The sequence below is a fragment of the Lepidochelys kempii genome, chromosome 2 (genome assembly GCF_965140285.1).
Source record: "Lepidochelys kempii isolate rLepKem1 chromosome 2, rLepKem1.hap1, whole genome shotgun sequence".
Taxonomy (NCBI): Eukaryota; Metazoa; Chordata; order Testudines; family Cheloniidae; genus Lepidochelys; species Lepidochelys kempii.
This window is the reverse complement of record NC_136381.1, coordinates 163,660,806-163,677,549: the sequence shown is the minus strand read 5'-3', so window position 1 is coordinate 163,677,549 and position 16,744 is coordinate 163,660,806. Positions and strand designations below refer to the sequence as shown.

General features: G+C 40.3%; 1 protein-coding gene across 6 annotated transcripts in view; it reads left to right on the top strand.

The window, feature by feature from the left end:
• The window catches only part of FHOD3 (formin homology 2 domain containing 3), a 627,020-nt gene that overhangs the window by 50,486 nt on the left and 559,790 nt on the right, over nt 1–16,744 (top strand). For all 6 annotated transcript variants that reach the window (XM_073332694.1, XM_073332693.1, XM_073332692.1 and 3 more), the window contains exon 2: nt 8,146–8,252. In XM_073332694.1, the coding sequence (XP_073188795.1) occupies nt 8,146–8,252 (107 nt within the window). The remainder of the gene's footprint in view (nt 1–8,145; nt 8,253–16,744) is intronic.

The following is a 16,744-nucleotide window of genomic DNA, read 5'->3' as shown; positions in this document are numbered from 1 at the left end:
ACACAACAGGGCTCAGGACGGAGGGAGCTTTCTGGCAGCAGCTGCTGCTGTCTCAGCTTGCTGATTAACTTAACAAGGCAGTGTACTTAAGAGTGATGTCAGGGTACTTAAAGGGGAAATGTGCATCTCTCTCTCTCACACACACAGTAGGGTGTGTGTCTCTGTCTCTGTCTGCCATGCTGTCTCCCCTCCCTCCATTCGTGCTGCCTTGTAGAGTGTGAGGCTACATTAACAACAATGAGTTAACCCTTGAGAGCTCAGCCAATTGCTAGTTCATTATTTAGCAGTAAGGCATTCCCTGGGAAATATCCACCCTCTGACTCCACCACCTGAACCAAGCTTCACAATCATCATCGCTGTGTACAGTATTAAATTGTTTGTTTAAAATTTGTACTCCGTGTGTGTGTGTGTGTGTGTATAGTCTTTTGTCTGGCAAAAAAAAAAAAATCCCTGGAACCTAATCCCCGCTATTTACATAAATTCTTATGGGGAAATTGGATTCGCTTAACATAGTTTCACTTAAAGTCGCATTTTTCAGGAACATAACTACAATGTTAAGTGAGGAGTTACTGTAGTACACTTTTTTATTTCTATCTAGGTTACCCATTGAGAATCAATAACAATAGTAATCATCTGTCACATTTTAAAGGCTGAGTCACATGCAGCTGCAGAAAACCTATACATCTGATGAACTGTAATAATGTTAATGAAAGTTTATTGATCAAAACAGTTCTTTCTGAGTACAGAATAAAATAGTCTTTGTTCTGACCCTTTGATAATAACCAGTTTGACCTTAAAGTCTGGAGAGGCTATTACAATTCTGTTAATAAATCACACCATGGTGGATCACTAAGACCTCTTTGCAATTTGAAATAACGTAGATATGAAATCTGAGTTGTTGGGGACAGTCTTCCATCTTTGGCAAGAGGGGGTTTAGTAAAGCAGGTGGAGGAGGAGATGGCTCGGGCAAGGACAGATTTGGCTTTCACAGGGCCCAGTAATAGGATTGTTATTCCACTGCAGAAACAACTGACCCAGAAAGGAGCATAGTGAAAAACTGAGCAGTGGAAGTGTGCAAACATGATGGGCTTGTAATATATACAATCAAGAAGGCTTAAAAAGTTTAAAAAGAAAGACTGAGCAACAAAGCAATTTAGTTTTGTCTGTTACAGTCAACAGTTTTTCTCCACTATGAAAACCATTCTTTAAATGGATAAAAAGCATGCCAAAATTAACACGAGCAATTGCCATCCAATGATAGTTTAAATTAGGGAGGAGTGGAGAGGTTTGGCTGCGATAAGAATTGTGTGAAGCTTTGCCAAAAACTAGTAGTATGAACCAAACATTTTCTAATGTTTGAAACTATCAGGTAATTTTAATAATTAAATGTCCTCCCCTTCCTTTTATTCAGCATCTGTGTTCATCTCAGTAACGTGTGGGACTGGAAATGGCAAAATGCAGCAGGACAAGTGTCCTGACAGTTCCATCTAGACTAGGGTTTCCAAACTGGGTTCGCGGCTTTTTCAGGGTAGGCCTCTGGTGGGCCGCGAGAGGCTTTGTTTACCTGAGCGTCTGCAGGTATGGCCGTGCGCAGCTCCCAGTGTCCGCGGTTCGTCGTTCCCGGACTCTCAGGTAAACAAAGTGTCTTGTGGCCCATCAGGGGCTTACCCTGAACAAGCTGAGAACCAAGTTTGGGAATCCCTGATCTAGAGCTATTAGAAATCTGATGACAGCCTGTTGTGATATTTCCAGTTCTGTCTTGTAGAGTCAAGTTGTTCAAGTAGTGTGTGTAAACTTCAGGAAACAAAACCACCTGTGTTGTATCTCCATAAACATCAGTGGGCTTGTGCCTAGTATAAACTCGGGTTCTGAACCTTCAGTACTGATCTGAACTGAACCTTTTGGAAGTTGTCTATCACTAATTTAAATGGAAGATGAAACCCTGAAAATGGTTTGCTCTGATCTGTACATCTGCTGGCTATCAACTTGTAGCCAACTTCAGAGTGTGCAGGACAATAATTAGAGGTGCATGGATTTTGCAAACATAACTATAGAAACCTATGTGGGGAAATCACTTGATAAGTTGCTTGCTGAAAAATACAGTCCCATGGCCCCAAGGTTTTTTTGAGTGAAAGAAAGTGACAGAAAAAAAAAAGACATTTGTAATAATTTGGGACAGTTTTCTCTTTTTAAAATAAAATGGAGAGTGAGTGAGTCCTGGTATATATCCCCTTGGCTCTTGCCAAATTGACTGTCAGTACTCTGGGACAGACAACTTAGAACAACCAAGGAAAGTCCACTTCAGACACAGGCTCTATAACCAAGCTAAGCATTCTGGAGAAAAAGAAAACAGCTTCTCCAAAGTTTCAGTTGGCATGGCAATAAGCGTGTTGCATTTATGTTGCCTAATTGACCCTTTAGGCTTTTTGAATAAGAAGTGTGTGCGCGCACATACTCAGGGACGGGGAGGGGCGGTAGTGCCTACAGACTTCACATTATTCAGTCTGAAAGCATGTGGCTAATGTGTTAGAGGCAAGTGCCCCATTTCCCCCCTCCCTGCCAACAATCTTTCGGTTTTAGCTCTTGGACAATAAGAAACTAAAGACAGTAAAAGCAAAAAAATGGCAGACTAAGATTTAGTTTTATTCAAAGCCGGAAAAAGTTTCCATTGTAGTTTCGAAAGGGGACACTGGGCATTTAATTGTCTTCAGGTAGCTGGCTAATAGCCTGCTTTCCTTCCTATTGTTCTTTTTGCCCTCTTGCTCCTTGTTCCTTTCAGTGCTGCATTTAGAAAGAGCTGCAAAGTTTAAGGAAACTAGGAGCTTTTTTCCGTTGCTTAGCAATAAGAGCTACATTGTGAGGAGAAATGGGGCATAGCTTTTTTTTTTTTTTTTTTTTTTTAGAACTGACCAACTGAGAAACCTTCACTGCCTTTGTGCTGCTGTTAAAGCTATGCTGATGGGTCCTATTGAGCTCAGTAGCCTTGCAGTAAAAATCATTTTGGCACAAAGAAATAGGAATCTAACCAAAACTAATTTTTAAAGGTGACCAGCAAAATAAAAAAGAATACATTGGCATCCCATGTTTTTTATTTCCTTATAGTATTTAAAGAACCTATGAGAGTTCCATTCCCTTCCCCTCCACCCACCCATTGTCTGCTTGAGATTTAGATTCAAATTTTAGGTGTTCTTTACCATGGAAGACTTTCTGTGATGACCAGAGAACTAGTGAAGCGATGACATCACAAGGGGCAGGAGTGGCAGCTGAGCAATTGGGTCCTGATCCTGAAAATTGCTCCTTTCAGTTTACATTTGGGCCAAGGGTGTCCTTACCCTTTGACAGACTAGGTTTAGGTTAAGAAACAATAGGAATTGTGTTTTTTAAAATACCTTTTGCTTTGAATTTTTAACTCTTTGACTACATTTTTCCGTTGCCTTTCACATAAGATAAGAGGGAAGGTTCTCTCATGGATCAGTAACTGGTTAAAAGAGAGGAAACCCAGGGTAGGAATAAATGTTCAGTTTTCAGAATGGAGAGAGGGATCTGTACTGGGATCAGTGCTGTTCAATGTATTCATAAATTATATGGAAAATGGGGTAAACAGTGAGGTGGCAAAATTTGCAGACGATACAGAATTACTCAAGATAGTTAAGTCCAAAGCAGAATGTGAAGGTTTCTTATGTCGAGTCTGTGAATAAATTATTTTCTTTGCTGCTGATGAGATCCATGGTTCTAACAGTCTTAACATCCTATTCATGGAACTATCACACTATGTTATCATTGTCTCATTAACAGCATAGATGAAATATGGATGCATCTATTTTGCATATGAGTAATCATTACCCTTTGATGACTTGCTGGGCAAAGTGAGACAAGTTGTTCTCTGTTTTCTGATGCACAGGTATCCACATCACTAACATCAACACCATCCATGGTCCTTAAAACATGACTAGTATCATTGTTATATGTTAACCTTGTGGCCGTCTTTGTGGAGAATTGATGGATTAACTAGACAGGAGTCTCTGCTCCAGTTTAGAATTGAGACCATTGGCAGAGCGATCGCTGATCTGTGGATAAACAAAGGGTTTCAGTATCTAGGGCTGTCCATCTGGCAACTTTCGGAATTGATATATTGACACACAGAAAAATAGAAAACTCATTTAAAAAGCTTTGTTTTGTTGGGTTCACAAAACAACTTTAATTTTTATGTAGGCCAGAAAAACATGAATCCAGTAAAAACTCAGTTTTATAGATGAAAATGAACTGACCTTAAATCAGAAATATGGTAGTATATTATACATCTATAGTGTATGTATTATAGCAGGTGTGGGCAAACTACGGCCCGTGGGCCGGATCTGGCCCACCAGCTGTTTTAAGCCGGCCCTCGAGCTCCGACTGAGGAGTGGGATCTGGGGCTTGCCCTGCTTCAGCCGGGGAGCAGGGTTGGGGGCTGCTCCACATGCCTCCCTGCAGCTCCCATTGGCTGGGAACCGCGGCCAATGGGAGCTGCAGGCGAGGTGCCTGCAGATGGGGCAGCGTGCGGAGTCACCTGGCCATACCTCCAAGTAGGAACCAGAGAGGGTACATGCCGCTGCTTCTGGGAGCTGCTTGAGGTAAGCACCGCCTGGAGCCTGTACCCCAAACCCCTCATCCCCAGCTCCAGTCTGCACCCCTTCGCATACCCCAACCCTCTGCCCCAGTCCTGATCCCACTCCTGACCTCCGAACCCCTCAGTCCCAGCCCAGAACACTCTCCTACACCCCAAACTCCTCATCCCCAGCCCAGAGCCCATACCCTCAGCCAGAGCCCTTGTCCCTCCTCCCGCCCCAGCCCAGAGCCCCCTCCTGCACCCTGAACTCCTCATTTCTGGCCCCACCCCTGAGAGTTGTGACCATGTGGCTCAGCTGCCTAGTCCCTAAGCATAGTGATGACACTTCAGACTCCTGCTGTAGCTTAAACATACTCTCTTCCGGAATCCTACTGAAGGTGTGAGCCTTTTGGGTTACAGTTTAACTCTCTCAAGGGCTACATGGTAGTTGTAGCATAGAACAGCCACACTTTGCACAGAGTTCTGCAACGCTGTTGCTCTTTACTTAAACACACAAGAAACCTACAGATCTGTATGAAAATTGTAAATCATATATGGATTTTCCCCTCTTCAGCTCACCCTTCCCTTGGAAGTCCTTGGAGAACTGTCTTTGTTCTGGTAGATGGGTCTAACTCACTGGTCAGCCTCAACAGGTGACCATATAGTCCTACCACATGACTTAGTGGCCAGGTGATCTCTCTCCTGATAAACCAGTTCTTCTGGTTGGGAGCCTGTATTTGTCTAGTGCTATTGCATATCATTGGTTGGGCACTTAAGTCAACGGTCCTGTTTTGAAATTTCAGTCTAACATGACACTGAAGCTCACAATGAATGCACCTAGACTCCACATTCAGAATGGAGTTTGCAGCTTGATAAAGATGCATACAGAGAGTTCACTGAATTAATACATTGTATAGATAGATTTCCAAAATCATCACAGCTTCTCATTACAAGAATCTTATAGCTTTGCCAGACTTTAACCATTTGGGCTGAAATTTTCCATTCTGGATGTTTGCTTCTGGCTGAAATTTTTTTGAAAAATTTCAGCCAACACAGTTCAGGTGTTTCTGAGAATGAGGCTAGGGAAAAATACGTTGTTTGACCATGTTAAAAATGTCTAATAACCTTTTATTTGAGAAATTCTAGCACTCCCGGGCTTTGGCACAGGGACTTGAAATTTGGCAGTGGGGTGGCCTTTTGCTCTCTCTGTGAAAATCCTCCCAAATTTGGTCAAGATAACTGCAATTTTCCAAAAGCTTCCTGCACATGCTTTGTAGAGACTTGATAGATCTTTTCAGCTAAATTCCCTAAAAATTCTAACTTCACTGGGCATGTTTGAGCCCGGGTTTGCGGGGGCCTGAGCAGGACTTTCCCTACAATTGGAGCTCTGTGATGTTGTAGGCCAAGCACAGGAACTGCTAACAGTGAGCCTGTCTCTACTGTGCTCTCAGTGAACCACCTGCTGGTGCCGAGAGTGAGGAGGAGGCTGTGCAGAGGAGTATGGTCATTGTACAGTCAACCCTGGCAAATGGCAGAGCATTGGAAATATGCACAAATCTTGGGAATGCTGTGTGTTTTGTGGCTATAATCCCATATCATTTCGGATATGGGGGAAGTAATTCCCCTCTCCTTCTGATGGAGTAATTAGCAGGATCTCCAACAGTGGGAATTTGCAGCGATTCCAGTCCCCTGTGTGGCCTGTGCGTGCGTGCGGAGGGGAGTCTAAAGGGAGGAAGAGTGAATCTGCATGAGGTGATTGATCTGTCTTAGTATTTCATAGTGGCTCCTCACAATGGTATCTGAGTGCCTGGTCCTTTCTGTAGGTATTACTTTACTCCCCTCTTGCCTCATCTTGCCTCCCCCTCCCCATTGAAAAGGAGCCAACTTTTTGGTGAAATGCAGCATAGTTAAAGTACTGGAGTAATAGTTACTTTTATGCATACCCTCCATCACCATAGTTTCAGTTATTAGATACATTGTAAAAAGCTTTAGGACAAAAATGAATAATACCACATTCAATTGAAACTGTGGTGACAAATTGAAAATAGGCAGAATGTACCATTTTCCTGTATCTAGCACATCAGATACTTCCTGTTCTCGTCATGCTTTTTATAAACTAAAGTAATCAGATGTTAGTAAAGCACCGTTCCTTTTTCCTAGTTATGCAGTAGAATTGGAGATTGTAGGCAAATCTCCCAGTCCCCATAGTGACAGCAGAACATTTATCTAATTAGTAGTTTCCTTTTTGGCATTTCAGTGAATAAATTAGCATTTCAGTTGATAATCTGGTCTACTGGGAAAAAGTTTCCCAGAGTAGTGTTTAGCCTCATTTCTTTTTCTCTAAAGATTGTATTTCCAGTTTTGTGTAGATTGATATTCCTTCTTAGTCAAAAAGATACATGCTCTAGTTATGGAACTTAATGTAGGTTTTTTTTAATCCCTAAGAATCAAAGAGTTAACTTTGTTTACATTTTTCTTTCCAGTAATTGAGCCTTCTGTATGTGCCATGCCATTTAAATGTCTACTTCCCAGAAGAATTTAGAGGGATAACTGTGAATAGCTCATGTAAAAGCAATGTTGTTGTTTTTTTCCAAAGAAAAATCTAAACAGAAGTGAACAGATTTTCCAAATCCTAGATTTGGTAGTAGCACAATGATTGTAGACAGACTGTGATTTCAGGTTTCAGAGTAACAGCCGTGTTAGTCTGTATTCGCAAAAAGAAAAGGAGTACTTGTGGCACCTTAGAGACTAACCAATTTATTAGAGCATAAGCTTTCGTGAGCTACAGCTCACTTCATCAGATGCATATCGTGGAACCTGCTGCAGGTTCCACGATATGCATCTGATGAAGTGAGCTGTAGCTCACGAAAGCTTATGCTCTAATAAATTGGTTAGTCTCTAAGGTGCCACAAGTACTCCTTTTCTTACTGTGATTTCAGTTACTCTGGCATAAATCAAAATATACTTTTTGCCTCCTGATCCAAGCAATAACCTAAAATAATTTTTTAATCTGAGCAATAGATATCTTTCCTTGAATCTCTTCCTGAGTCAATGATATCGAATTCACTGGAGGGCTGAAGTGTGTGTGTGTGTCTATATCTATCTATCTATCTATCTATCTATCTATCTATCTATCTATCTATCTATCTATCTATCTATCTATCTATCTATCTATCTATCTGTGTGTGTCTAACAAACATTTGGCTGCCTATGCCAGCTAGGGCTGAGAGCACTGAAGGAAGAGTGTGCTTAGTCTTTGGTGGAGTTTGAGGGCTTAATAACTCAAATGGCTCCTTTAGAAAATTAAGAACTAGTATTGGTCTCCAAATAAGAGAATGCTGTCTGGTCCTCCTTTGCTAGAAGAATAGTGAGTGCAATGTGGACCTCAGGACTTGGTGGAAAAGTGAAAATGGCGGAAAACAGGTGCTTCAACAGGAACATGTGCTGTAAGATTTCCCTTTTTCTGCGGCAAAAAAATTGGCATATCCAAAAGAAGGGCAGTGTTTTATAATTTATTAATACAAATAATTACACTATTTTGATTTTTTTCCTTACAGCTTGATGACTGTACACTGCAACTGTCCCATAATGGTACCTATCTGGATTTAGAATCCACCTTAGCAGAGCAAAGGGATGAATTGGAAGGTTTCCAGGAGGATGCTGGGTAAGTAAAATATTTATCAGATTTAAATGAAAGACGTATTTATCAGGACACGTTGAAATGATGGAGATGTGGGCACTTAAACTGGTGCTTTGAGACTCAAATAAGAAAGCAGAAAAGCATAACCTTCATATCTTTACTCACAAGCAGTTGCATTCAATTCCATTTCTAGAAGCAAAAGGTTTTTTTTTTATTCTTTCTTCACTTTTGTGTCTTTTTCCAAACAAAGACTGCTTAGTGTATGAAATCTTCTAGGCTGGATCTTTTTTCAAACAGTCCTATATAATTTCTGTAGCTTACCCTGATTGGTACCTAGTTCTAGTATGTAGAACTCAGCAATATTTGTGCTTCCTCTGTAACCCCACCAAGAACCTCGCTATACCCTGACTGTTACTGTATATCTGCTACCAGTTCTCTGCCAAATGATGGCATTTGAGATGTAGACTTCAATGACCTGGTTTTTATGACTATAGGCCTGATCCAGAACCCATTGAAGTCAATGGGAAGATTCCCATTATGAAAATTTTTGAGAGAGAGAGAGTGTCTCTCTCTTACAAAACACTGCTCAATGGAGCATATTGAGTATAATATTATAATATAGCTCCTAATAAACTGACTATTTCTGATAACAATTGATACTGAGAACAAAGAAACTTACTGATCATCACATACGTTTATAAGTAAATAAATGAGTAGAGTTTGGTGTCTGCCTGATTTCTGCTGGACCTTCAGGTGACTGCTTATGACAGTTATCTTTATTTTTATTCAAGTTATAAAATGTACAATTTAAAACCATTTCTCCCCCTCCGCCCCCGTTGCATTTTTGTACTTTACTAGGTTTGCATGTTTGTAATTAAGGGCAGGTTTAGACCCTTAACATTTTGAGTATAGGCTTCGCATATATCACTAGATTGGCAGTACCAAAAGGGCACAAATTAGGGTTGACGTTGGTTAAGTCAGGGGGTCGTGAGGTTGTTACGGGGGAGTCACGAGCACTGTTCCCTCTAAGCTGTGTGCATGTGCGCGCACACACAGATCCTACACCCCACGCACACGGCGAAACACCGAGCGCACAAAAATTTGCACAGAAGCACAACAATTTGCACAGAAGAAACCTTTTGCACACACGGCCTGTCGAAAACTAGAGGGAACATTGGTCACGAGCTGCCAGCCTCCACCCCAAATCCCGCTTTGCCTCCAGCATTTATAATAGTGTTAAATATATAAAAAAGTGTTTTTAATTATAACGGGGGTCACACTCAAAGGCTTGCTATTACGAAAGGTGTCACCAGTACAAAAGTTTGAGAACCACTGGATTATGTCTTGTTGCCAATGACAAATTTGGCTCTTTGATTAGTTTATTCATTTTTTTATTTTTCTTCCTATCCATTTTTTAATGTTATACAGAGGATTACAGATATGGTCTTTCTGTAGTTTAATATTTTTTTACCAATCTAAATTGCATCTTCGTTGATTACAGTATGGTGAAACCAAAGGAATGACAAAAATCAGTTGCATAATGGATATGACCTTCTAATAAATGTGGAACAGCATTTTAATCAGTACATTTGGGAATATTTTATGGTGGTTTCTTAAGAAAGGACATTGTCTATAAATGGTGGTCTCCTTAACCATAAAAGATTTTACATATGTACGCAAAAACTGCTATGTATGAAAAAGATAGGATAGTTATTTGGCAGGTAAACATGGTGTCCTATTACAAGAAGGAAATGAACTCAGTTTATGTAATTTTTTTTTAAGCAAGCTGTGTTCAGATAGGCTTTGCTTTGAACTTTATTGCTGCTCCTTGTTATTTTGAGAAAGATGGCTCTTTTTTTCTCTATTGTGTGTCCCACAAATTGGAATATTCTACCTATCCATTCCATAGTAAAATGATTAGTGAACTTCTGGGTGATAAAAGTCACTGGCTTGTCAGCCTCTGTATAAACGACTAATAAACATTTAATTTCAATTAACAAATTTATTTGAGCATAAGCTTATGTTTAAATAAATTTGTTAGTCTCTAAGGTGCCACAAGTACTCCTTTTCTTTTTGCGAATACAGACTAACATGGCTGCTACTCTGAAACCTGTCATTAATTTCAATTGTAATTCTAATTTCAAATTAATGTTATCTTTTTAAACAATTTTCTTGGCACTGTTTGCATAAAAATGTGAGAACTTTATAAATGATAAATATTTCTCAGTGAGAAACATTGAATATTAGAAGCTGCACTTGGTTATCTATGTGACTGAGATATAAGAGAGTTTATTTGCTGTTGCACTCAAAATTGTAGAGATTTCTTTCTTCACTGCATTTTGCTTTACCCCAAGATACTATCATGTGTGTAACAAGAGGGTTGTACTTACATTGCATAAAAGAAGAAACACATGTTTTAGGAAAATATAAGATTATCTAGGGCTTCACTGGAGTTTTCTTCCTGTGTGAGTTGTGAGGTCAGTTTTTCCCAGGCATTCTTTCCCTTGTGTTAGCTTCTCCATTGTACTTTTACTGACCTAACTCCATTTCAGCTGGTATCTGGTGATAGCACAAATAAGCAGTTTGATGAGTATGAGGCCCGCCAGTGGCATTCACGACAATTTTTTCATTCAGGATTGAACAACAACTTTACACCCCCATTTTTCTTTCCACCTGCTTTGGACAAAGTAAATCAATCCACTAAACTCTTCAGAAGTGGCTGTAGTGGGAAAAGATTCAGAACAAACTATGTCCCTTTATGACACATGCCTGCTATGTCTTTTTGATTTAGAAAATTAGGTTTTTTACAGCACCTCCTATTACATAACAGAACCTGCTATCAATTGCGAGGCATTGCAAAACATCTACTTAACATCCTGGTCTACTGTGCCTTGTACTGCCCAACTGTTGTAGGTATTCCTGTTGGTATTGCTCTTTTCCTTACTTGGAAAATGGGAATAATAATACTTGTCTACCGCCAAAGGGCATTGAGCCTAAATTAATTAATGTGTGTGAAGCATGTTCACATCTGTAGATAGAAGGTGCTATATAAGTTCAAACTATTATCATTAACATTTCAGAACAACATTTTGTGTGAATATTTTGCATAGTGGTGAGATGTGAAAACAAATAACTAGGTTATTAGGTTACAATGTAATGGGCTAGATCCACAGCTGGTTTCAGGGGAGTGTACTGATTTACACCAGCTGAGGGTTGTGTTCTGCTGAGTGTTTCATTATTATCATTTGTAGCAAAATAAGATGTCAGAAACAAAATATTTCTGAAACTATTTACACTAATGGCTGGCCTTTTCTCTTTCGTAGATAGGTGTATACCTGGAGTAACTCCACTGGCTTCAGAGATGTTACTCCAGATCTATACCTATATAAATTAAAGCAGAATTTGACTGATCTGTACCAAGCCCATCCAAGGGAGTTTCAGGTAATATCAGCTGTTATGTGTAAGTCAGTTGGGAAGACTATAAGACTCAAGAGAGAGATCTTCTAGTCAATGTGGATAGTTTCCTGAAACATCCACATTTGCTCTGCAGCAGCAGTCAAAAAAGCTGACAATGTTAAGAATCATTCGGAAAGGTGTAGATAATACAGAAAATATCATAATGCCAGTATATCTATATCTATCTATCTATATCTATATCTATATCTATATAGTATGCTCACAACTTGAATGCTGCAGGCAGTTCTGGTCACCTCATCTCAAAAAAAGATATATTGGGATTGGAAAATATATAGGGAAGAGAAATAAGAATGATTAGGGGTATAGAACAACTTCCATATGAGGAGAGATTGAAAGACTGGACTGTTCACTTTAGAAAAGAGACGTCTAAGGGGGAATGTGAGAGTGGTCTATAAAATCATGAATGGTATGAAGAAAGTGGATAGAGAAGTGTTATTTGCCCCTTCACATAAGGGGTCACCTGATGAAATTAGTAGGCAGCAGGTTTAAAACAAACATAAGGACAGACTACTTCACACAACATGCAGTAAACCTGTGGAACTCATTTCCATGGAATGTTGTGAAGGTCAAAAGTATAACTGGGTTCAAAAAAGAATTAGTTAATTTCATGGAGGATGGGTCCATCAATGGCTGTTAGCTAAGATGATCAGTAACATAACCCCATGCTCCAGGTGTCCCTAAACCTCCAACTGCTAGAAGCTAGACAGTGGGGTGGACCTTTCAAAATTGCCCACTTCTGTTCTTTCCCTCTGAAACATCTGGCACTGTCCACTGTCAGAGAGAGGATATTGGGCTAGTTGGACTATTGGGCTGATTCAGTAGAACCATTCTTATGTAATATAGAAAAGTTATATTGTAGGAGTCTGATGTTGCTATGAGTCTTTGACATCAGTCAAGAAGTATTAGTATAGTTCTGATTAAGGCTGAACAGCAATTCAGTGTGGGTTTTTTGTTTTTTTTTTGTTATAATGAAATTTACTATACTGTTTCTTTCAGTTGCCCTGTAACTACTAATTTGCCATTAATTTATCCTCTGTATAATTCTCTGCTACTGAAAAAACCTAATTGTCAGTGACCTGGCAAAACCTTTGTTCACTCACATTGTAGAGTTCAGTTTTTCATTTGTTCTGGGTTCATTTCAAGGTCCTGGTTCTTAGCTTCAGCAACCTTAATTGTCTGAGAGTAGTCTACTTCAAGATCAACCTCTCTATCTCAGGACCACTGTGCTCATCAGGCACATGAAAGCTTGCTAAACCCGGAATAAAAGACTCGGGAGCTAGGTGATCAAAGCATTTTTGGTGCTAGGCCCTAATCTATGGAACCCCTTAGAAAGGGAATCAAAATAAGCTCTATCTACCTTCAGAGCCTGGTGCAAAAGACCCTCCTTCACCACAGCCTAGCTACATTAACAAAAGTTGAGATGATGATAGGAGTGGGATGAGGAAAGCACAGTGGACCAAACCCAAGGAAGGTGACAAAGTGGAGTCCAGTTTTAGTCTTTAGTTATATACCTTTCTTATTTCACTGTACTTCATTGCCTAGATACTGCAGTGATTTGTTCTCTCTTGATATCTTAGATAGGTACGTACAAAGTGGAAAGGATTAATAATGTTTTCTAAGAAAAAGGATTATATCAGTTATGGTCAATTTACTTTTGAATCTCTTCATCTATAATCAAAATTATTTTGGAAAGAAATCATGCATGCTTGTACACAGGGTTTGAATAAAGAAACAAACCCCAATTGCCTATGGTGAATACAGTATAATACAAATCTTTCCTGGGTAAATGCCAACAACTTGTACAAAATCCATCCAATCTTTTTTTTTTATTTTAAAGTTTTGTCCCTTAGGATTATGAAGAAAAGCTTGAATAGAATGTGAATCAATGCAGTATTATCTTGTGGAATCTGCAGCTTTCACTGTTGCCATTTAGAACTCTGTGGGCAGCTATGAAACTAGCAAGAATCTTAGGTCATTTACACACCATTTCTGCTTGGGATTGTTAGGAATAGCAGCAGAGCCAATCACTGGAACTATCCACTGAGGAGGAGGACCTAGAAAAAAATGCTAGTTGAGGAAGTAGATTAGTGAAGACCCATTTCAACCACCTTCACACAAGCCAGGAGTCAGTTGGATGAGAGAGAGAGTAAGGATTTCTCTACACAAAGATTTAGTGCACAGCAAGCTGGGCTGTCAGTCTATAGCACACTGGTTTGCCATGTGCTAACTGGTGAGGTGGAAAGAGAGAAATCAATGAGAAGTTGTCGCATGGTGGGCAGGGAGAGAAGTAGGGTAGCAAGAGAGGTGGGGGTGTTTTCAGGAGAAGTGGGAGGAACAAAAAGATTATAGGGCAAAACATAGAGTACACAATTTAGGGAAAGAATGAGAAAGGGGAGGGGAGAAAGAAAAGAGGAAAGCACGTCACTGAAAACAACCCAGGAAAAGATACAGCATGATTTATTATTATAGGGAAGAAAAAAGGCAAAAAATTGTGGAGTGAAGCTAGATTGGAAATAGAAGTTTTAACAAAAAACAAGAGAAAGACAAAGTTACATTTTTAAAATGTTTTAAATAGAAGGTTGATTGACAGTGTGTTCAAATTCAATAAACAGTGTGCAACTGTTTATTCTTTTACACCATAAAGGGCTTGGCTCAGAGGGGCAAGACTCTGTAGGCACAGATATTTTTCGCCTGGTTAATAGGGCTTAGTCCTTGGCATATTGAGTGTCAGATAAAATTTTCAAGTTCCACACTTGTGCACACTTTCTTCTTTTGTTTCTTAACAATTATTTTGCAATTGCTTGAGCAGATACCATCCATAACATGGAGACAGGGTTAGATTGGCTATTTCTTAAACGTATCCATGACAGATAATGATTTTTTCCTTGTTACTTTGCTATATTGTATAGTAAGCAAGAAGCTTCATGAAGTTTATGTATTCATAGTGGAATATAATGGGCCAAGTTCTTTTTAAGAACATGTCTTAAGAAACTCTAATGATAGCATACAAGATCTAAACACAAAGAATACAAAATTCTAAACCAAAGGATACAAAAGCTTCTTCCAAATGATGGAGAGTCCTTCAGGGAATAGCTTTGTAAGATTTTTACTTAAAAGAAAGATTGTGTTAAGGTGTTTGTGACAAATCATTCTAGCATCAAGACCTTTGAACCATACTGGAGTCTTAGGACAAAATTGTGCTCTATGTTATACTGTGTTGTACTTGTCATTAACATTAGGAAAACCAAAGATGCAAAGTTAAAATTATACTTTAAAAAGCCCCCAAACATTTGAATGTATGGTAAGTCACAGTTCTTCGAGTGCTTGCTCGTGTCGATTCCATTCTAGGTGTGTGCGCGCCCATGTGCGAAGTCATCGGAGTTTTTGCCTTAGTGGTATCTGTAGGGTCAGCTGTGACACTCTCTTGAATGCTGTGTTCATGCTTTGGTATATTAGGTGCTGCCAACTCTACGCTCTCGGTTCCTTTGTACTGCCCAGGACAGTTGGTTGGAGGGCCTTGTCTTGCATTGCAAGAGCATTGGTCGTTCTTGCAGTCCATTGTTCTGTGTCCTTGGCTGTTAGTTGATAGGTACTTAGTTAGACCTTTTAAGATAAGTGTTAGGCCTGGTCTACACTATAGGTTTGTCGGATTTAGCAGCGTTAAATTGAATTAACCCTGAACCCGTCCACACAACGAAGCCATTTTTTTCGACATAAAGGACTCTTAAAACCGATTTCTGTACTCCTCCCCAACGAGGGGATTAGTGCTGAAATCGACATCGCCGTTTCGAATTAGGGTTAGTGTGAACGCAATTCGAAGGTATTGGCCTCCGGGAGCTATCCCACAGTGCACCATTGTGACCGCTCTGGACAGTACTCTGAACTCGGATGCACTAGCCAGGCGTACAGGAGAAGCCCCGGGAACTTTTGAATCTCATTTCCTGTTTGGCCAGGCGAGCTCATCAGCACAGGTGACCATGCAGAGCTCATCAGTACAGGTGACCATGCAGTCCCAGAATCGAAAAAGAGCTCCAGCATGGACCAAACGGGAGGTACTGGATCTGTTCGCTGTATGGGGAGAGGAATCCGTGCTATCAGAACTACGTTCCAAAAGACGAAATGCCAAAACATTTAAAAATATCTCCGAGGCCATGAGGGACAGAGGCTACAGCAGGGACGCAACACAGTGCTACGTGAAACTTAAGGAGCTCAGACAAGCGTACCAGAAAACCAAAGAATCAAGCGGACGCTCCAGAACAGAGCCCCAGATATGCCGCTTCTACGCTGAGCTGCATGCAATTCTAGGGGGGCCGCCACCACTACCCCACCCCTATCCGTGGACTCCGATGATGGGATACTCTCCGCCATGCCTGAGGATTTTGCGGATGGGGAAGATGATGATGATGAGGACGAGCTTGAGGAGAGCACACAGCACACCGTTTTCCCGGACAGCCAGGATCTTTTTATCACCCTGACTGAAATACCCTCCCAACCCAACCAAGCTGGAGAAGGGACCTCTGGTGAGTGTACCTTTTTAAATACAATGCATGTTATAAAAGCAGGCGTTTTTTAATGATTAAGTAGCCCTGAGGATTTGGGATGCATTCGTGGCCAGTACCAGTACAGCTACTGGAAAAGTCTGTGAACGTATCTGGGGATGGAGCGGAAATTCTCCAGGGACATCTCCATGAAGCTCTGCTGGAGGTACTCTTTTTCTAAGTATAAGAATAGTTCAGCTCTGGAATAGGCTTGCAAGGGAGCTAGTGGAATCCCCATCACTGGAGTTTTTAAAAAACAGATTGGACAATGCATCAGGGACTGTCTATGTATACTTGTTCCTGCCTTAGCACAGGGGCTGGACTTGGTGACCTCTTGAGGTCACTTCAAGCCCTACATTTCTATGAGTTTCTATAGCAGGTTGCTGGCTAGATCAGTTACATAATTATGGTTTCTTTTCTGCTGCAAACAGTCACACAAAGCAAGCAAACAAACACACAAACAATCACCAATCTCTTTCCTCCCTCCCCTTGCCAATAAAA